The sequence below is a fragment of the Mesocricetus auratus genome, unplaced genomic scaffold (genome assembly GCF_017639785.1).
Source record: "Mesocricetus auratus isolate SY011 unplaced genomic scaffold, BCM_Maur_2.0 Super-Scaffold_100043, whole genome shotgun sequence".
In the NCBI taxonomy this organism is placed as follows: Eukaryota; Metazoa; Chordata; class Mammalia; order Rodentia; family Cricetidae; genus Mesocricetus; species Mesocricetus auratus.
In genome coordinates, this window is record NW_024429220.1 from 1717482 (window position 1) to 1739421 (window position 21940).

The 21940-nt window shown below is 37.0% G+C and overlaps 1 protein-coding gene across 1 annotated transcript in view; it reads left to right on the forward strand.

Annotated features, from left to right (window-relative positions):
* Positions 1-313: 313 nt before the first annotated feature.
* Positions 314-21940, forward strand: part of LOC121135834 (protocadherin Fat 4-like) — a 97894-nt gene continuing 76267 nt past the window's right edge. Inside the window, exons 1-4 of the mRNA XM_040735158.1 lie at positions 314-383; positions 2241-2309; positions 3217-3390; positions 11656-11826. Of these exons, the coding sequence (XP_040591092.1) occupies positions 314-383; positions 2241-2309; positions 3217-3390; positions 11656-11826 (484 nt within the window). The remainder of the gene's footprint in view (positions 384-2240; positions 2310-3216; positions 3391-11655; positions 11827-21940) is intronic.

A 21940-nucleotide genomic window follows, 5' to 3' on the forward strand; every position in this document is an offset into this window, starting at 1 on the left:
ACCTGGCTTGCCGTGGGCATAGGTATGCAAGGTCTAGTACTCATTATTGCACAGCGAGCATTTCTAGCCAGCAAGCCATCTTTCTAGCTCAATTATGTGAATTTTATTTTTAAGTATGACCATGTAAAACCATTAAACAATAAAAATAACAGTCACTTATGCAGAAAATAAGTGACTATTGTGCATTCAGCCCCAAATGGATCACTTGTATCATCATTCCTGCCCTAACACAGGCTCAGAGAGAACTATGGAAGAATTAGTGGAAATAATGCTAAGAACTGGACAATAGGGGAGAGCATGCTGTCTTCTGGACATGGCTGCTCTGCTCATGGATTTGCAGCTATGGTTACCTGCACAAGATCAAGCCACCAAGCATGCCAACGGTCAGCATTAACTGAACTCAGCGAGCTATGAAAACAAAATAGAGATCATCCAGGGAAGGGATCTACAGGAAGTGTTTAGGGCAAGCCAAAGTGGGGAGCTGACATTTCAGTGTTCATATATTCAAGGTAGATTGTTTACATGTATTAAATTGTTGAAAAGAAAAGATATATTAAATACAAAAATCATACCTTTAACTGGAATGTTTAGTAAGTTTCAATGTAAGTATTTTAAGGAATCTAGTGGGGTTTATTATCTTTATATTCTATATGGCATATATACATATATATGTACTTAATAAAATGGTAAGTAAAATTCTATTTGAATAGTTAGTGTACAAAATAGAAATGAGTTTTTACAGAAATACTGTTTGCTTTTTATTTACTTCACATCTCATTAATACCACAAAATAATAATAATTCACATTATAAATACATCATTTGCAATAGCTGAGAGCCAGAAAACATTTTAGCATGCCATATTTCTATCATTTTCAATGTGTTTATGGTCATAAATGTGTGACAATGTAATATAATACTTAAATAATTATGTGATTCTTTTACATCTATTCTAGATCATGTGGTTAATTCTAAATAATGTCAAACTGCATCTGAATAACTAAAAATATGTAAACACTTAAATACGGGGAAGGATAAGCAATCTTTTTTCTAACAGGATGTCAGGAGACTTTCGCTTTAAAAAAGTACTACCTCTCTGATGATTTTTCTCTCTTTAAAAGTGTTTCTTTTTTCATATTTTTTTATTTAGCTTTTTACACATGTCACTCTTAGTCCCTCTCTCTCCTCTCCTGCCCTACCCCCCAGTCCTCCCAATCCCTCACTCCCACTCCATCCCCCCTACACTCCCCAAGGAGGGGAAGGGCTTCCATGAGGGATTTTCAGAGTCTGTCACATCATCCCGGGTAGGGCCTGGGTTGTCCCTCATGTATCCAGGCTGAGAGAGCGTTCCTCCATGTGGTATGGGTTCTTAGAGTCCCTCTGTATGCCAGGAATAAACACTGCTCTACTCTCCAAGGTCCCACAGATTGCCAAGGCCTCCTCTCTGACACCCAGGTTCGGTGGGGGAGGGGAGGTTTCTGGATCAGTTCCATGCTGACCCTTAGTCATCAGTCTGAGGTCCATGTGTTCCCCCTTGTTTAAGTCAGCTACTTCTGTGGATTTCACCAGACTGATCTTGATTCCTTTGGTCACCACTCCTCTTTGCAACTGGGTTCCAGGAGTTCAATTCGGTTCCCAGCTGTGGGTGTCTACCTCTACCTCCATCAGCCACTGGATGAGGGTTCTAGGCATATAAGGTAGTCATCATTCTCATCTTTCTGATCTGAACTTGCATGCTTTTTTATTGACCCCTATTTCCCCTCTGGAAGGTACAGTTACTTTTATCTGTTCTTTATGATAACTGGGTTATGAGCTACTAAAGTGTGGGTCTTGTTGCTCCTTGCAACTTGTCAACAGCCGTATACAGAAGTGATTGTACAGACAATGTCAGCTGCAATGTCTCGGAGTTCGAAAGAATGCATGGGCTTTCTAGATCAAGAAGGATTAAAAATGAGATCACCTGACTTCTTGCCAAGACTTCTCCATAGGAAACCACCCTTAACTGGAAAGGTGTAAATTAAATGGGTGGCACATAGCAATCCCAGCTTTGCAGATAATCTTTCCAGATTTGTTTGGGAACAAACACAAGAGCTGAAATACTACCTGTGTGCATAGTCACTCAGATAAACAGAGCAAGTCTACTGTCATCATGGTTGAGTAACAGCTTATTGACCTTATGGTTTAACTTGTAGGAAGACTGAATTAGTATAAATAGGCAAAATTTTGTACATTTGTTAGTAGGCCTTGGTGTGGGCATTGGAGAAGTCAGCCTGAGTATGAATACCATCAAGATTGTCTTAATATGTGGAGGTGAGTTTTCATTTGCTGATTTTTTGTTTTAGAAGACTGTGGGTATTGAAGGATTGGATCTGTACTTGGATCCTTTTTGTTTCGGTTAATATTCCTTGACTTCTTATTGTTGTATACCCCTATGAGTAGGAAGAAAAACCTTAATTGGCCCTGGGTTCTTTCAAGCACATCTCCACTTGGTATTATCCAGCATCCTCTTTTTGTAGCACTGTTTGCTTTTAATATCTTACCGACTATATAGCTATCATATGAGGCATTTCTTAAGCTTATGAGTAATTCTCACACCAGGTTATTTCTTTGGGTGCTATATATGCTCATATATTATCCTTTGTGTTGTATTTCACAGTCTGGGAGTGAGTTTAATAATATTTTATTTCTGCTTTTTGCTGAGGAGGTGTGGAGTTATGAATCTATAATGAGTCACATCTAAAGCAAAACAGAGACGTTTTTCATGATGATGAAAATTATAAAGGAAATAAAATGAGAAAAGACACTGTGCTGATGTTTTGAAGTGGTGTTTCAAATAAAAATGTAATAAACTTTCTATGAAAATGTAGTTGAAATCAACACACAAAATTCCTTGACTGAATGATCAATAACAAGGAGGAAATTGGTGAAATTTCCTTTGGACAGGAATAGTCATTGTACTTGGTAATGGTTCAACAGTCTGATTGAATGAAGAAATAAATTCAAGATAGAATAACTTGGTCTTCAGTCAAAATTCATTATGCAAGACCCAACAGAAAAAAATGTATTAAATGTCATTTAAAGGGAAAACCAATGCTAGTTTGCTTTTACATGCAACCTTTTCATCAACTGTAGTCACTAATGAGCACAAACCTATGGAAGGATTGTTGGTAAAATGTTTCATTGTTCTTGGTTCTACTTAAGTCTTTCTGTGTTACAGCTTTACTGTTTTCCAATATTGTGGCAGAAATTCAGATATTAATCAACCCTGTGTATTTGTCTGAAAATAAGCTTCCTGGAACAGAACTAAGCCGTGCTTACGACAAAGATGTGGCTGGAAAACCAAATGCCTACCGCTTTTTGAATAAAACTAAAGATTTTGTCATCGATGCAAGTAAATTAATTTTAGCACTTATATATTTTATTTATTTTATGGCTGTTACATTGAAGTAAGACTCTGAAGATGATTTAGTTATACTCCAGTTGTATGTTAGAATGTTTGCTCAAACTTTGCTTCAGATAATTACAGTCTTTGACGCTTTCCCCCCTGTCTTGTTCCATTTTCAGAATAAGCCTGATATTGTCCCAAGTGTACTTTCCTGAGTAAATTAAGTTTTGTCCATTAATTATCTTGAGAGTTGCTTCTGCCTCTTCATTTGCAGAGCAAAAAGTAGATCTTGGATAAAAGATAATTTGGGAGATATGTATGTATACGTGTGTATATATGTATATACATATACATACATACATACATATAACCAAATTCAAATGAAACGTTTTGAGATTGTTTTGAATAGCAATGTGGAAGCATCTTCATGAACATTATTAAGTGTGGGAAGCAGGGAGCACATGCAGCACAGCTTCTGGCAGCTCCCAGCCTGATAGAACGTGGGCTTGGTAACTTAACAACACAGGAACAGGCTCTCAGTTAAAACACCGAAGAAGCAAAATCAATCCTTCCTGCAAAAGCATGTGATCCAGGCCCACTTGAAAATGCAGGTGGTAACTGTGGAGATTGTTGAAAGATCAAAAGATCATCAGCTTGTTTTTATCCATGATACTTTTTGTTCAAACTGTGATTTTTCATAATCATATAGTTTTCTAATTACATATGAAGTTAACTTAGCATTAATTGTAAACTTTGTTGTGTCCTAGCACAGATGTCATTTATATTTCAGACAACTGTTAAAATGCATGTACACATTTATTTGTTTATTGTACTCATGAAGTATCAAAGATTTCCCTAGTATGACTTTTATAAATGTAAGAAAAAGGTTTTGACAATAGAAATGGCTTAGTTGCAAGCTGTGTATCTTCTTCGGACTGATTTACTGAGAACAGAGCATGCTCTATACTCTACAACAGCCCCGTTTCCACAAACTCATTTTTACCTTCTGTTTATCAGACCATCCCTTTCCACTCAGTCCCTGAGACCAAACCTCAAATTTAGAATTAATGTATTTTGACAACAGTGTGATAATAGAAAACATTCTGTGGAAATAGGGTCTCTGATTTATTGAGTTACTTACTTATATTTGTGTGTAGTGTTGCTAAATGTCTGTGTGTAAGCCAGAGATTGACATCAGAGGTCTTTCTCAGTTGCCCTCTGCCTTGCTTTTTGAGATAGGTTCTCTCACCAAGTATGGAGGCCATCAGTTAGCCAGAAAATTCCAAGAATCATCCTGTTTCTGTCTCTCCAGTTCTGGGATTACAGGACACCAGGCTGTCTATGCTGACCTTTGATGCTGGTCTGAGTGCAGATCCTCATGTTTCTACAGGAACCACTTTTTCTATGGCACCATTTCTCCAGATGGTCTCTGATTTTTCCCAGTCACAGTGCAGTAAAATCCCCTCTCTCCTAGGACTCTTCAACTGCCTGCTACTCTTTTTTATTTGACCTCTGACATTTGATCATAGCACTCTTTTTTTCCTATTTGACCTTTGCTAAAGCGACAGTGTAAATCTTGGCTTGAATCTCTGATGAGCACTCCACTCTCTTGTTTACCACTTGTTTATTATCTGAATATATCTGAATCTAATTGTGGAAAACATCTGCACACTTAATCTCTTTATCTCCTGTGGTCCTTGCTCTTGCCTAAGACGGAAGCTCCTGCTAACAGGTATTTGTCCTCTCCTCCATGCTCATCAGCATCCTACCCAGTTGGTTCAATAGACTAATCCCACACAATCGTCTCTACTCAGATCTTTCAGTTCTGCCCCCAATATGCTTCACTTATGAAAAAAATCAATTTCAAAAAATCCTTTTTTCTTAACCTATCTTGTGACATTTTTCTACCTCTTGACTGAATTTTTTTTTCATCTTTAGGCACATTTGTAGCAAGTCTCCTGCTGATATTTTTCACACTCCCACACATCTCCTATCTCTGGATCAGGAAGTAGGGAGTCAGAAATTTTCTCATCTGTAAAACTGATTCTTGAGTGTGGCTGTGGTCCGCATTGGAATTTCCCCAGCTTGTATCAGCTCTGGATATTTTACTTCTTCCCACACACCAGAAGTCATATCTCTGGGGACTTGGTTATGTCACTCATACCATTTCTTTCTACTTCATTTCTGCCACAGTGTTCATTCTGATTCTTTGACCTTCACATTATATCCTATCTTGTGTCCCAAGTGCTCAATCCCTTCTATGAGCCCTGTACTCAAATTTCTTTAACTTTAAAATAATTTGCCATTCACACATCCTTGTGTTGTAGTCAGAACTTTGTCAACACTCCAGAACCATTTTGTTTCTGAGTATATGTGTGTTCACATGTATATAGTTGCATATATATAGACAGATGCTCACACACATGTGTTGGTGGGGGCCAAGGACTGACACTTAATACCTTCACTCCCTGCTTTAGACCTATGTATTGAGGCAGGATCTTTCACTTGAACTCATAGCTACCCAATATTGCTTCTCTAGTGAACTGCTGTCTTCCAGGAATCCCTTGAATTTACCTTCCAAGACTGGGAATATAGGTAGGCTATGTCTGCCTAGATTTTAAGAGAGTGCTGGGGATCTGAACTCTGATCCTTGAGCTTGAACACGTTCTTCAACCGTTGAGCAACCTCCCTCCCAGTCTCTTTTTTCCCTCTTAACTTCAGAATCTCAAACTCAAGTTGTTTTGCAAGCACTTTGAACAGAATTACGAATAAACAATGTCAAGATCCACTGATTTATGTTTTCTTTATGTAAATTACCTCTTTATTTTGTTTAGACATTATAATTCCTCTAACTGTCCTTCCCTGACAATGTAGTCAGGTAGTTTGTTACATGGTTCCTGAAAATTACACTTGAGAGAACTCATTCATTTGACTGCATACTTGTTGTTGCTCTGCGATTCCTGGGCCAATGAGTATAGGGAAAAGCTCACATGAACCATGATAGCAATTCTAAATTGTCCTTAGCACAAAAGATGTTTGAGTAGTCCTTCATAATGACTCTACTCAGATTTATTTTCATTGTCTAACAAGTTTATTTCTCAGTATTTCATATCTCTGACACATCTGAAATCTTTTTTTTAATGGTTAACTGAAATCGTGTCACATATGGGAAAAGAATGTAAGTGATCAGTAGACTTCCTTGGGTTCTTTAAAAACAATTGGTTTCTAATGTATCCCTTCCTGCTCTGTTGTCACAAGAGGTGTGCTTTTTTGGAATCTATTTTCATTCCTTCCAAAATAGTAGGAGTTTCCCTCATATTTTATTCCCTTGTCAGTGACCATCTTGAACTAATTTATTATTAACTTTTCCTTATATTGTCTTTATCTTCTGCTTCATTTTGACAAGTTTCAGTCATCATTTAAGTTATTCTTATTAAAACTCACAGATCTCCACAAAACTTCTCAATTCTTATTATATTGTTCAACATTTGTAAAGAATCTCTACAGCATTATTTTTAACTCTTGCCTTTGTCATATATTCTTGAGTAAAGTTCAGTATAAAGTGTGATTTCACAAAAATAAATCATTCTTCTTTAATGATATTCAAGGATATATTTTGAATATAGTGAATCTTAAATATTACTTCTATTTCCAAAAGTTACCCTTTGCTTTTTAAAAATCCTACTTAGCTTTTTAAAAATTGCATTTATTTTTATTTAGGTGTATGGAAATTTTGCCTTCATGTATGTTTGTGCACAGTATGTGTTTGTTGCTTCTAGAATCCAGAAAAAGGTGTTGGATCCTCTAGAACTGGAGTCGCACATGATTTTTAGCTACTGCGTGGATACTGGGAATAGAACTTGGGACTTATAGATTAATAATCAGTACTGTTAACCACTGAGCTACCTCTCTAGCCACCACACTCATCTTTTGGTTCCTATGACACTGTAGTCTACTGAATCACACCAATTACACTTTTCCCTGCCTCTTTTTCTTCTGTACAATGCCAGCATTTTCTTTGCTTATTCTGTACATTGCGTTATTCGGGATTATATTGATTTCTGTCTGCTTATTCAACCTTGTGTGCATCTCTTGACTAAAATCTCACCTATGTATCTCTTTACTACAGCTACAAAATATATTTGGATGATCATTAAATACACACAAAACCCAAATATTATGGGTGAACTCTAGATCAATATATCTACTGCAAAGAGGTACTTAGAATCACCTTAAATTTAATTATTTAAATGTGGCTTGATTAGTTTTTCCTAAAACCTACTTCTACTTTATCCTTTGTGGGAGTTCTATATATAACCTATCACTCTCTTGATGCAAAACAGCCCTGTACAAGAAAACATAACTTTCAATTGCCCTATGGCCAGCACCATCTATTGCTTTGCAGATCATCTCACACCGTGTGCCCTTTAGAAAATGTGAGACAAATGTGGATTACAGACTTTTCTCACAGCTTTTGTCTGATCGAATCCATCTCAAACCACTTGGATTTTAATCATTTGGCACATAATCTTCATCTTTAAAAATCACTGTTTCAAGCCATTTTCCATCAGGTCTCATCTGATGTTTTATATCCATCTTCTCAACAGCTTTCTTGCTTCCAGATTACTTTCACAAGCTTCTCTTTATTGGCAAACATTTTACTGAATAGTAAATATGGTCACTCAGTACAATACTTTGATACATATCTATTATGTGTCACATAATTATTCGATTGGTTCTATTTTCCCAAGACAAAAAAAAAAACACTGTAAAACATTTCAGAAATCTCTTCAAAATGTGACTCATTTTTTATTTCTGTTTCCAAAAGATAACACTTTCAGTATATATCTATGTATTAGTCAAAATATTCTATGCATAGACTCCTTTCTCTGGCTCTTTGAACACATCATGTCATTTGTCTTTATTCTTCTCCTAAGCAATTCTTTCACGTCTTTGATTTGAGAGTTGATAAATAAGAAAAGAACATAATTTTAGAATGCACTCTGTCCTCCTTTGGATAAAACGCTCCCTTATCTGTTAACTTCCTTTTCATCCTCTCCCGTCTCTTCCCTTCTCTTCCATTATCTTCCTCTTTTTTTCCACAGAGATTATAAATAGTACAGTTGATCTTAAATTAGTGAACTCTTTTCTTCCCCCTTGGAAAATTAGCATCACAGTGGTGTGTCATCATTCCATGCTCCCCTTATGCACTACAAGCCATTTTCTAATTCTGATTGTATTTCTTGAGGATAAGTGCCATGCCACTGATTTTTTAGTATGTTTCCCTAAACTAGTGAACTTATGTTTCTATTTCCAATTCTAACCCAAGTTTTCAGATCTACGTGCCTCTTCTATTTTGTTGTGCTGTACAATAAATCACTTAAAATAGTTGTCTTGAGATATACTATTTCATTTCTTACAGTTCTGAGAGTTGGCTGAGTGTGTTTTCTAATATTCCTGTGTTCCTTCACGGATTATGAATTCTGAAAATTTGCTCAAATCTGTCTCAAAGAAAGAGTTTGATCAATCCCTGAAACTAATTTATCAATATTATCTAAACATTCTATCTTAGTCAAAGTTCTATTGCTGTGAAGAAACACCATGTCCTTGGCAACTCTTATAAAGGAAAACATTTAACTGGGGTTGGCTTACAGGTTAAGAGGTTTAGTCCATTATTGTCATGGCAGGAAGCATGGCAGCATGTAGGAAGACATGGAGCTAGAGTAAGAGTCAAGAGGTCTATACCATGATAGTTAAGCAGAAGGAAGAAAGAGAGCCATTGGGCCAGGCTTGAACATTTGAAACCTCAAAGTCCATCGACCCACACTGACATACTCGCTCCAACAAAGCTGCACCTACTCCTCTAATAAGGCAATACCTCCTAATAGTGCCACTCCCTGGTCCCCAAGCATTCAAATCTACAAGCTTATGGGGGCCATTCCTATTCAAACCACTGCACATTCTTTCTTTGTTTTCCCTAACATGCTCAGGATTTGGAAGATTCTAGTTTATTATTGGTTGGTTTTATGCTACTCAACCTGGAAGGCTCTTAGACACAGTAGTGACACATAACAAGAAAAATGCAGCTCACCTCAGGGGGAGAGAGAGAAAGAGGAAAGTAGTGAGAGAAAAGAGAAGAGAAGAAAGTAGGAAGGAAAGACTGGGCTCACAAAATATCCTTTCTAGGACACTCCCTAATAACATGTGACCTGTCACTCGTCCCCAACTTTTGAAGAATTCTTCAGTTCCTGATGATGGAAATAAATGCTACTTGAAAAGGATGTCTAAGATACTATATTGAATATAATTCAATTCTCACTTACTGAGAATCACTCTATTGTCCCCACAGAGGCCAGTATCTAAGAGAGAGAGGTTTACTTTCTCTTTCCTTTTATTTCTCACCTGTCTCACGCACCCCTGTCTGTGCCCCTTTGGGTATGTCCACTCACATATCTTGGGTATGTCATCTTTTCCCTACAAGTTCCCGATACCACCAAGATGAAACTTAGCAATGAACACATAAAACTGTATAGAACATTCTAGATTCAAAGTTGATCACTTGCTAAGGCTACTCCTGGTAACACATCAACAAAAATTTGGGGCTAAACTGGTACCACTGATACGAGCTATTATGACCTACTTCTTTTGGTAGTTGGGCCTTCAATACCCAGATGTACCCAGATTTTATGTTATCAGCACAGATAGAGGCAATCTTGCATTATATTCTTAACACAAAATCATTATAGGGAATCAGAGAAGACCCATAGACTCATTATCTCAAATTTAATTTATTCAATTGAATAAGATGAGTTCTATTAGGAGAGGCCAATAAATCCTGCCATTGATGCTATTGATATTTCTTCTAGGTTGAATCTAGCACCACACTTAGAAAATATTTCTTGAATATTTAGGAACAATAACAAGCTCCATTTTAGTATGAGTGGTATTCAAGTGGGGTTATGTTTGTCTCCTGCTACTACTTGAGTTTATCAGGCACTTAACATTACATTAAATTGAAAAGAAAATCTCTAAGAACTAATAAGAAGTTTTTTTCAGGAAAACTTAATATTTGTCCTCTTAAATTCATAAGCTAATTTCAGTAAGTATATATATATATATATATATATATATATATGTTTGAAAAGATAGTCTGTTGATAACAGTGAACTTCTCAGAATTTAAAGTGTTTTTCTCAACATTTAGTAGATTTCTTTAAAAGATGGTGTTATATTTACTTTCAAGCAACTTATGTTTTGAAAATGCTTCCAGTTTCTTTTCAAATATATGGACTTAGTAAAACTGATATTCTTAACAATAAAAAATTGCTTAACTGTATGTACCTTTCTTCATTTCATCTACTATCTCTACTTGTCTCAATTTAACTGATTATTTTAATACTGAGAATTAGGCTAGTCTAGCAGGAGTAGTACATCTCCTTCCACAACATAAAATTCTTGGTAACAAATTTCATCTTAGTTTAATGTAAAAAAATCTGCAAAACACAAACCACAGGGGCTAGAGAGGTGACTCTGTTGATAAATCACTTGCCATACAAACGTGAATATTTTGAGATCAAATACCTACCACCCATGTAAAAGCTGGGCATAGCAATGGTTGCTTGCAATAAAATGCATATTGGAAGGGACAAAGACAGGGAGATCCATGGTGCTTGTTGGCCAACCAGGGTATCCAGGCAGTTAACTCAAATAGTGAGAGATCCTGTCCCATTAAAAGGTGGTAAGTGATCTAGGAAGACATCATCATTAACCTCATGTAACATATCCCAATAATCATGTATATGTCACTGCCCCCCCCATATACTATCAAACATATAATAGACCTTATGTCATTATTTTAGGGTCAACTTATCATAACTAGTGGGGATCAATATAAACAATATCCTTTTTTGTTTATATCAAATCACTATGAGTGAATGAAATCTCTGTCACTGATAGCCTTTGTGATCTCATAAATGATTTTCAATAAAAATATTTTAGGAAAGGCATAGTTTATTAGAACAAAAGTGTCTATCATTTATGTCAACTTGCCTGTATTTTTTCTTCACAGGTAATCTATTTTGTGCATGAGTTAATGTGCAACTTTGGATAGATTATGCCACTTCCAATTTAATTTATTTATATAGCAATTCCAATTTTGAATCCTAACACATTTCTAGACATTTCAGGTATATTTTTATAGATAGAAAGATAATTATGTATCTAAAAAGCTAGACTGATAGACTATTTCTGATTTTAATTGTCTCTTGGTTAGATTCTGGCGTCATCACAGCTACAAAAATCTTTAATTATGAAACGGATCCAACCAAGTTTCTATTTATAGTTGATACTGGAGGAATCATGAGACATGTTTTGACTGTTAATATAATCGATGTTCCAGAACCTCCAGACTGTACTGCTGACCCCCTCTTTTCTTCAGGTTCAGGTATGATTCTTATTTTTTTCCTGTTGTTTAGTTTCAATAGAAATCTACAGTAAAGGAGATAAAACATACTTTTCAATATGGAAATTTTTGTTAATATTATTAGATAAAGGATGTAGTATACACAAATATACAAAAATATGCCAGTATACATGTGTAAGAAAATACACAATACTCAATAAAATAGATTGAAAATACATTGGATAGGTAGAATTTTTTCACTTACATTAATGATGTTAGAAAGAATACACATTAAATTAGGAAAATAACTCTTAAGGACATTTCTTGAAAAATTAAGATAGGATGGAGATATAAGAAATCAATGAGTAAAAGATTCTTCCTTCTTGTGTAACAAGTGAGTCCTTCAGAAATCCTGTTTTGGTTATATTCTCATTTTTATTTCTTTTATTGAATAAAATCTGCCATCATGAAATATTTCAACAAACATATTCTACCTTTTCTGACAATGATTTTCCAATTAAGTTAATGTGATCAGAGCTTAGTCTGTGTTCTCTTCATATATCAGATTCTTATAACTACAGAGCCATTGTGTAATAAGTATTTTTTTCAAAAAATTTGAACAACAAAATAGTTCAATTACTTCCAAGTGTGTCGTCCATTCTACTTTCTTATTTTCTGATTATAAGGAAGAGATGTAGGAACTAAGAATAAGTTATTGACAACTGGATGCCTGAGATTCAAGGTTTGAACTGATGAGTTCACTTTTATTCAACTCTCCTCCTGTAGCAGAAATGCAACAATGCATACCTGAAAGCAAGCATGTGTATTATTGTTATTTATGAGCACTGAAACATCAGTTTCAAACACCTTTTTTTGTTTCACAAAACATGTTCTCTTTGTATATTTAAATAAATTTATTTTATGGAAACTTTTAGTTTTATTTTTAGTTCATAGACCATAGAAACCCCAACATAATTATAGGTGTAACTTATGTGAATAAGTTTAAAGATATAGAGAAGAGATAGAGGAAGGCCAGTCAGCAGTTTGTTTCAGTAAACCAGGAAGGGTATGGTGCATTTTGGTTAAGAATGTGATAGATATAAATGGAAAGTATTGTCTTGATATGCTTAAATACTAAATGAACCTGATGACAAACTAAATAATAAGGAAGAAGGAAAGCATGTAAGTTTCTGATTTGTACAACTGATATCATCAAGCATAAAAGGGAAACTGAGGAACAGACACCAATAGGAGAGAAGTGTGAACTCATTTTGAACATATTATTTGAGTGTTTGTATGGAGATTAGGCAATAAATAAGGACCCTAAGAATGACAGACAAGCAATCTTCCATAAATGGCACCCCAGCGCAACATATCATATTTGTTATGCCTCTGTTACATATATCAAAGTAGGGATTTAAGTTAGCAGTTGAGCTCAGAGGTCTTGTGTAGGGCTATGAATGTTTGTAATTGAAACCATGGGTTTGGATGAAATTACTCAATCACAGCAGGGAATTAGAGTAAAGGAAGGCAGAGGGCCAAATCTTGAAGAACATTTAATGATGTGGGGAAGAAAGTTAGCCTGCCAAGAAAAGAAAGAGGACTCAAGTGCTGGTAGACAAAGAAAGAGTTATGCCATGAACAACAGGGAAAAGAACATTCAAGGAGAATGCCAGGTGCTTACTTAGTAGAATTTCATTGTATAGTTAATTCAAATGGGGAATTATATTACTCATTGCTTCCTCCCAAACAAAATAAGAAAACATAGCTAATGAATCTAGAAGCTATTTTACCATATAATGGTATAGAAACCAGTGTTGCAGGTTGGTTTGGTTAGTGAGTTTGAGAAAAGAAAACATTTCTTTAGACATCTCAATATAAACTTGGAGAGAAGGCAGTGGCTGGGTTATCTGGGATTGGAAGACTCCTGTCTGGTTTGCTTCTTTTTAAAAGAGGACATTGGGGTAATTTCACAAACAAACAGAGAAGATTCATCTGAATTGGAGGTTGAACAATCATGAAGGGAAGTACAGATGGATGGGATTAAAAGCACAGCTGGAATTAATGAAGCATCTATCACTGTTTGCATCTTTCTTTTGAACATTTATATGTCTTTATTTATCATTTTAATTTATTTTCTGTTTATCAAATTAAAAATGCCTTGAAATTTTATATTTTCTCTTTTCTAAATATACTAGTATTCTACATTCTGAGAACATACTAGTGACCTGAGTGTGTCAGCTTGAGTATCTACTTAAAAGACATCTTTATTGCTGCAACTAAAAGTGTCATCCCATGAAAATATTATTTACTGTACCTCAATTTTGAAGATCATGAATTTGAACTATAAATTTCTTTTGGAAAAATAATTTTAATACATCATTTTAAAGTTTGAAATGTACAAATCAAAATCAAGTGTTAAATTTACTAAATGAGCAATATTAAATTATTTTTAAAATGATCTGTAAAATAAACTAGGATTTCATATATGAAATTATCTCTATTATATTGTCCTTGACTATTGCATTTACTTCCTTAGGAATCTTTTTTTTTTTTTTGAGACAGGGTTTCTCTGTGGCTTTGGAGGCTGTCCTGGAACTCGCTTGGTAGTCCAGGCTGGTCTCGAACTCACAGAGATCCGCCTGACTCTGCCTCCCGAGTGCTGGGATTAAAGGCGTGCGCCACCAACGCCCGGCCCCTTAGGAATCTTGATTGTATTTAGAAATATAATGTGTATTCCATATAGTTGATATAAAAGTATCTTTTACTTCTTTTTACTGTTATGAAAAATGTTCCCCTACAATCATGTGTAGTTTGTTTTGTTTTCAATAGGACCAAACATATGCATGACATTTCAATGGTATTGGTTGTATATTTAACTAAATAAATATGTTCTTTTCATGTTTTACTTTTCCTTCCTATTGCAGTCAAGAATTAGGCATCAGATTATCCCTCCTCATCTCCCCTGAGTTCTTGAACCCTTTCTGGATTTCAGACTCCTATGACTCTTGAGTGTGGTGACTACCCACTTCTTCCTTTGGATTACTTTTCTTCCTATGAAGGGATAATAAATGTGTGCTTGGTGATAACAGAATAAAGGAGATAGTTACTGGCACAGTGGGTTGTTAAGACACTGTTGGACAGAATTTGAAAATCTGTACCAGCATTTTGCCTTATCAAAGAAATTAATAGCTAGTCAGGAGATTGCCAACTTTGATTTTCCTAGGAGTTGTTTTCCATAGATGCTTGAGTTTTGGAGCAAATTTTTCCTAACGGTGCTCTTTTGTCAGCCAGGGGATGAGAGCAGAATCACTTATACAAATGTTGATGCGAAATCAATAACACAGACACTAAGTTTGGTCCATTTGTCAGGCAAGCATGGATGTACAAATAAGTGTTGGGAAACTGTTTCTGCTGTAGAATGGAGTAGGGTGTGAAAAGATAATATCAACTCTGACAATGAAGGGTAGAAAAGAGTTGGGGCCACATAAGCAGTGCTTGCTCAGTGGCTATGTTTTACAGAAATGCTTGTATTTATATGCTAAAGAGATGTAGTGAAAGAGTGACTGAAAATGAGGGTTAAGGTCAGAGCCACAAACTCGCAGGGGAGATGCCCGAAGGTGATCATGTTTGCCCCCTGTGGAGAAGTGCTTTCACTTCCTGTACAAGGACAGAATGTACAGCTAGAAGCGGTTGTTCAGGGTCCCAGAGGAAGTTCAGCTCTTGCTAGCCTAATTGGTTGTTTACTTTGTGATAGCTTGGTAGCTCATCTCTGCACTTCAAGATAGATGAGAAGGGGTTAAGGGTTTAGTGAAAAAGACAACGTTTGAAATAATGTAAAAAGTACATTAATGAAGAACTGTTTTGGAACATTGAAGATCCAGTAGAAGTAAACCTTTAACAATTCTTTGTCAATAATAGCTTGGGCTGATAAAGACTCATTTTTTTTTGACAAATGGCCAATGGTTGGACAATTCAAAAGAACGGTAAGTCCAATATTATGATCATTTGAATCAGATGAGTTCTAGTTGCCTGCATCTGTCTAGTTATGCTTAACTTCATTCATGTATTTAAAAATCTCAATTATTATCCAAAAGTAATTGTGCTGTGGTTTATTTGACTTTAAGGAAAAAGCAAGTTTTCAGATGTGTTTTTAAGACTTTCTGTACCTTCCGACACTACTGTATACTCAGGATGCTTTGAACAGAATTTTCTGTTTTTGTACTTTCAAAAGATTTAATTTTACCGTTAACCATTTCACAGCATAGTTAAACCCAGTGCTACTATTTTTTCTCTTACTGACAGTTTTTCTGCATTATTCTTTTGCTTGGCATAGGCAACATAGTGGCTTGAAGTCTTGAGACACCAATTTCCAAGTTAACTAAGATTTTACTCTTCATATTATTAATTCACCTAAGTTATTTTGAAATTGAATGATGATCGGTCTTAAAATTAGGGGCCTCTGGGGGCCCTGGTGGGCAGAGCAGGGGAGGAAGGGAGGGAGAGGGAGCTGGGATTGACATGGGAAAGAAGATTGTTTCTAACCTAAATTAAAAAAATTAAAAAACAAAGATAAGGTATGCTGCTATAATAAAAGTTCAAAGGTTAAAAATTACACTAAAGTGGACATTTTTTCTATTGGTATTTATTTTACTTCTATTTTCTCCTCCTCCTTCTTCTTGTATTGGTTCTGGAGACATGTTCCTACATACCAACATTGCCCTTAGTTAGCCCAAAGTCTCTTAGAGGTTTACTTTAAACATTACAGAATTTAAATTTAGTTGGGCATGTTGGTAAAGTTGGATTTTATTATAATTTCAATATAGTCTACTTATTTAAGAATTAGGAAATTTAAATAAGCCCAGTCTTGACCGTTTTGCTCATCAGTCCTCCCTCTCTGTCACTGGGTTCCAGGAGTTCAGTTCAGTGTTTAGCTGTGGGTGTCTGCCTCTGCTTCCATTAGTCATTGGTTGAAGGATCTAGGATGGCATATAAGGAAGAAGTAAAATTCATTATCAGGGAGGGGCATTTAAGGTAGTCTCTCCACTATTACTTAGTTTTCCTGTTGGTGTCATCCTTGTAGATCTCTGGAAATCTCACTAGTGCCAAATCTCCCCCTCAAACCTATAATGACTCCTACTATTATGATATCTCTTGTCTTCTCTCCTCTGTTCTTCCCTTCTGATGTCAGTGAGGAGGCCTAGGCAATCTGTGGTGGAGGGCATAGGCCCTGCCCTGAACCAAGTGACAGACTCTGGATATCCTCCATGGAGGGCCTCACCCTCCCTGGGCAACAGAATGAGGACTGGGTGGGGAGCTGGGTGGTTGGTGGGGGGGGGGATGAGAGGAGGAGATGGAGAAAGAGCTAGAATTGACATGTGAAGCAACCTTGTTTCTTTTTTTCCATATATTTTTTATTTAACTTTTTATGCATGTCACTTTCAGTTCCCTCTCCCTCCCCTCCTCTCCCAACCCCCAATCCTCCCAACCTGTCACCCCCACTCCATCCTGTCTGCTCTCCAGGGAGGGTAAGGGCCGCCATGAGGGATTTTCAGAGTCTGTCACATCATCCCGGGGAATGGCCCAGGTTCTTCCCCATGTGTCCAGGCTGAGAGAGCATCCCTCCAGTGTCCTGTATGCCAGGAATAAATACTGCTCCACTCTCCCAGATCCCACAGATTGCCAAGGCCTCCTCTCTGACACCCAGGTTTGGCGGGAGGGTGTCTGGATCAGTCCCATGCTGGCCCCACAGTCATCAGTCTGGGGTCCATGTGTTCCCCCTTGTTTAGGTCGGCTGCTGCTGTAGGTTTGCCAGTCTGATCTTGATTCCTTTGGTCATCACTCTTCTTTGCAACTGGGTTCCAGGAGTTCAATTCTGTTCACAGCTGTGGGTGTCTGCCTCTGCCGCCATCAGCCATTGGATGAGAGTTCTAGGATGGCATATAAGGTAGTCATCATTCTCACCATCATGAGAGGGCATTTAAGGTAGCCTTAATGCCAGTTGGTGACATCCTTGTAGATCTGTGAAGATCTCACTAGTGCCAGATCTCGCCTGCAACTTATACTGGCTCCTTCTTTTCTGGTATCTCCCATCCTTTTCTCCTCTATTCTTACCCTGGCTCAGCCTTCCTGCTCTCCCATGTCCTCCCCTCCCCTCCTCTTTTCTCCCTCTCTTTCTCCCATTCTCCTTCCACCCTCCCCTTCTCCCCTTCCCCCCCAATCCAATTAGGAGATCTCATTCCTTAACCCTTCTCCGGGTTACCATGCATATCTCTCTTAGGGTCCTCCCTGCACCCCAGACTCTCTGGCGGTGGGGTTTTGGGCTGGCACTCTCCTGCTCCATGTCTAAAATCCATATATGAGTGAGTACATACCATGCTTATCTTTTTGCGACTGGGTTACCTCACTCAGGATGGTTTCTTCCAGTGCCATCCATTTGCCTGAAAATTTCAAGATTCCATTTTTTTTTCTGCTGAGTCGTACTCCATTGTGTAAATGTACCACATTTTCTCTATCCACTCTTCAGTTGGAGGGCATCTAGGTTCTTTCCAGGTTCTGGCAACTACAAATAATGCTGCTATGAACATAATTGAGCAGATGTTCTTATTGTATGAAGGTACGTCTTTTGGGTATATGCCTAACAGTGGAATTGCTGGATCTTGTGGTAGACTGATTTCCATTTTCCTGAGTAATCTCCATATCGATCTCCAAAGTGGCTGCACAAGTTGGCATTCCCACCAGCAGTGGAGGAGTGTACCCCTTTCTCCACATCCTCTTCAGCATAAACTGTCATTAGTGTTTTTAATTTTAGCCATTCTGACAGGAGTGAGATGGTATCTCAGAGTTGTTTTGATTTGCATTTCCCGGATGGCTAAGGATGTTGAGCACTTTCTCAAGTGCCTCTCAGCCATTTTAGACTCCTCTATTAAGAATTCTTTATTTAGTTCTGTAGCCCACTTTTTAATTGGATCCTTTGGTGTTTTGGAGACTTGCTTCTTAAGTTCTTTGTGAATTTTGGAGATCAGCTCTCTGTCAGATGTGGGGTTTGTGAATATATTTTCCCATTCTGTGGACTGTAGTTTTGTCTTATTGACTGTGTCCTTTGCCCTACAGGGGCTCCTTAGCTTCAGGAGGTTCCATTTATTAATGGTCGATCTCAGTGTCCATGCTACTGGTGTTATGTTCAGGAAGCGGTCTCCTATATCAATGCGTTCAAGGGTACTTCTCACTTTCTCCTCTAGGAGATTCAGTGTGGCTGGATTGATGTTGAGGTCTTTGATCCATTTGACCTAAGTTTTGTTCATGGTAATAGATATGGATCTATCTGTTGTCTTTTACATGACAGCATCCAGTTACCCCAGCACCATTTGTTGAAGATGCTTTCTTTTTTCCAATGTATAGTTTTAGCTTCTTTGTCAAAGATCGGGTGTTCAAAGGTGTGTGGGTTGGTATCAGGGTCTTCCATTCAATTCCATTGTTCTACCTGTCTGCTTTTGTGCCAGTACCTAGCTGTTTTCAGGACTATACCTCTATAAAAGAGCTTGATGTCAGGGATAGTGACACCTCCTGAGGTTCCTTTATTGTACAGGGTTGCCTTGGCTATCCTGGGTCTTTTGTATTTCCTTATAAAGTTAAGGATTGTCCTTTTTAGGTTGGTGAAAAATTGTGTTGGTATTTTGATAGGGATTGCATTGAATCTGTAGATCACTTTTGGTAAAATTGCCATTTTTACTACGTTGATACTACCTATCCAAGAGCATGTCAGATCTTTCCATTTTCTGGTATCTTTAATTTCTTTTTGTAAGAACTCAAAGTTCTTTTTATACAGGTCTTTCACTTGCTTGGGTAGAGTTACCCCAAGATATTTTTTGGTGTTTGTGGCTATTGTAAAGGGTGATGTTCTCTGATTTCTTTCTCGTCTCGTCTATATACAGTAGGGCTACTGATTTTTTTGGGTTCATTTTGTATCCCGCCACCTTGCTGAAGGTTTTTATCAGCTGTAGGAGTTTACTGGTAGAATTCTTTAGGTCGCTTTTGTAGACAATCATATCGTCTGCAAATAGTGAAAGTTTGACTTCTTCCTTTCCAAATTGTATCCCCTTGATCTCCTTTTGTTGTCTTATTGCTCTAGCTAGAACTTCAAGTACTATATTGAAGAGATATGGAGAGAGTGGACATCCTTGTCTTGTTCCTGATTTTAGAGGAATCGCCTTTAGTTTCTCTCCATTTAGCTTGATGCTGGTTGTTGGTTTGCTGTATATAGCTTTTATTATGTTTAGGTATGTTCCTGTTGTCTCTGATCTCTCCAAGACCTTAATGATGAAGGGGTGTTGGATTTTGTCAAAGGATTTTTCAGCATCTAGTGAAACGCTCATGTGGTTTTTCTTTTTCAGTTTGTTTATATGGTGGATTACATTGATGGATTTTTGTATGTTGAACCATCCCTGCATGCCTGGGATGAAGCTTACTTGATCGTGGTGGATGAGTTTTCTGATATGTTCTTGGATTAGATTTGCCAGTATTTTATTGAGTACTTTTGAATGAGGGAGATTACTCTGTAATTCCCTATCTTGGTTGTGTCTTGGTTGGTTTTTTTTTTTTTTTTTGGTTTTGGTTTTTCGAGACAGGGTTTCTCTGTATTGTTTTTGAGGCTGTCGGTCCAGCGTGGCCTCTAACTCACAGAGATCCGCCTGCCTCTGCCTCCCGAGTGCTGGGATTACAGGCGTGCACCACCAACGCCCGGCTCTTGGTTGTGTCTTAGTGTAGTTTGGCTACTAATATAATTGTAGCCTCATAAAAACAATTTGGCAGTGATCCTTCTGCTTCTATTGTATGGAACAACTTGAAGAGTATTGGTATTAGCTCTTCCTTGAATTTTTTGGTAGAATTCTGCACTGAAACCATCTGGCCCTGGACTTTCCTTGGTTGGAAGACATTTATGGCTGCTTCTATTTATTTAGGGGATATAGACCTGTTTAAATTGTTTATCTCTTCTTGATTTAATTTTGGTAAGTGATATCTATCCAGAAAATCATCCATTTCCTTTAGATTTTCCAATTTAGTGGAGTATAGGTTTTCAAAATATGACCTGACAATTCTTTGGATTTCCCCAGTGTCTGTTGTTATGTTCCCTTTTTCATATCTGATTTTGTTAATTAGCATGTTCTTTCTCTGTCTTTTTTATATTTGTTAAAGGTTTGTCTATCTTGTTGATTTTCTCAAAGAACCAACTCTTCATTTCACTTATTCTTTGTGTTGTTTTCTTTATTTCTATTTTATTGATTTCAGCTCTCAGTTTGATTATTTCTTGGCATGTGCTCCTCCTGGGTGTTCTGCTAATTCTCTACTGTGGCAGTTCTCCAGTTTCTTCATGTGGGCACTTAGTGCTATGAATTTTCCTCTTAGAACTGCTTTCAAAGTATCCCAAGGGTTTGGGTATGTTGTGTCTTCATTTTCATTGAATTCTGGGAAGTCTTTTATTTCTTTCTTTACTCAGGGGTGATGCAATTGAGCATTGTTCAATTTCCATGAGTTTGTGAGGTTTCTGCAATTTGTGTTGATGTTGAATTCTAATTTTAAGCCATGGTGGTCTGACAGGATACAGGGGGTTATTCCAATTTTCTTGTATCTGTTGAGATTTGCTTTACTGCCAAGTATGTGGTCGATTATAGAGAAGGTTCCATGTGGTGCTGAGAAAAAGGAATATTCTTTTGTGCTTAGGTGGAATGTTATATAGATGTCTGTTAAACCCAATTGGATGATAACTTCTGTTAGTTCCATTGTTTCTTTGTTAAGTTTCTGTCTGGTGGAGCTGTCCAGTGGTGAGAGTGGGGTGTTGAAGTCTCCCACTATAAGTGTATGGGGTTTAATGTGTGATTTGAGTTGTAGTAATGCTTCTTTTATGAATGTGGGTGCCTTTATATTTGGGGCATATACGTTCAGAATTGAAACTTCTTTCGGATGGATTTTTCCTATGATGAATATGATGATCTTCTTCATCTCTTTTGATTAGTTTTAGTTTGAAGTCTATTTTATTAGATATTAGGATAGCTACACCCACTTGCTTCTTACATCCATTTGATTGGAAAATCTTTTCCCAACCTTTAACTTTGAGGTAGTGTCTGTCTTTGAAATTGAGTTGTGTTTCTTGTATGCA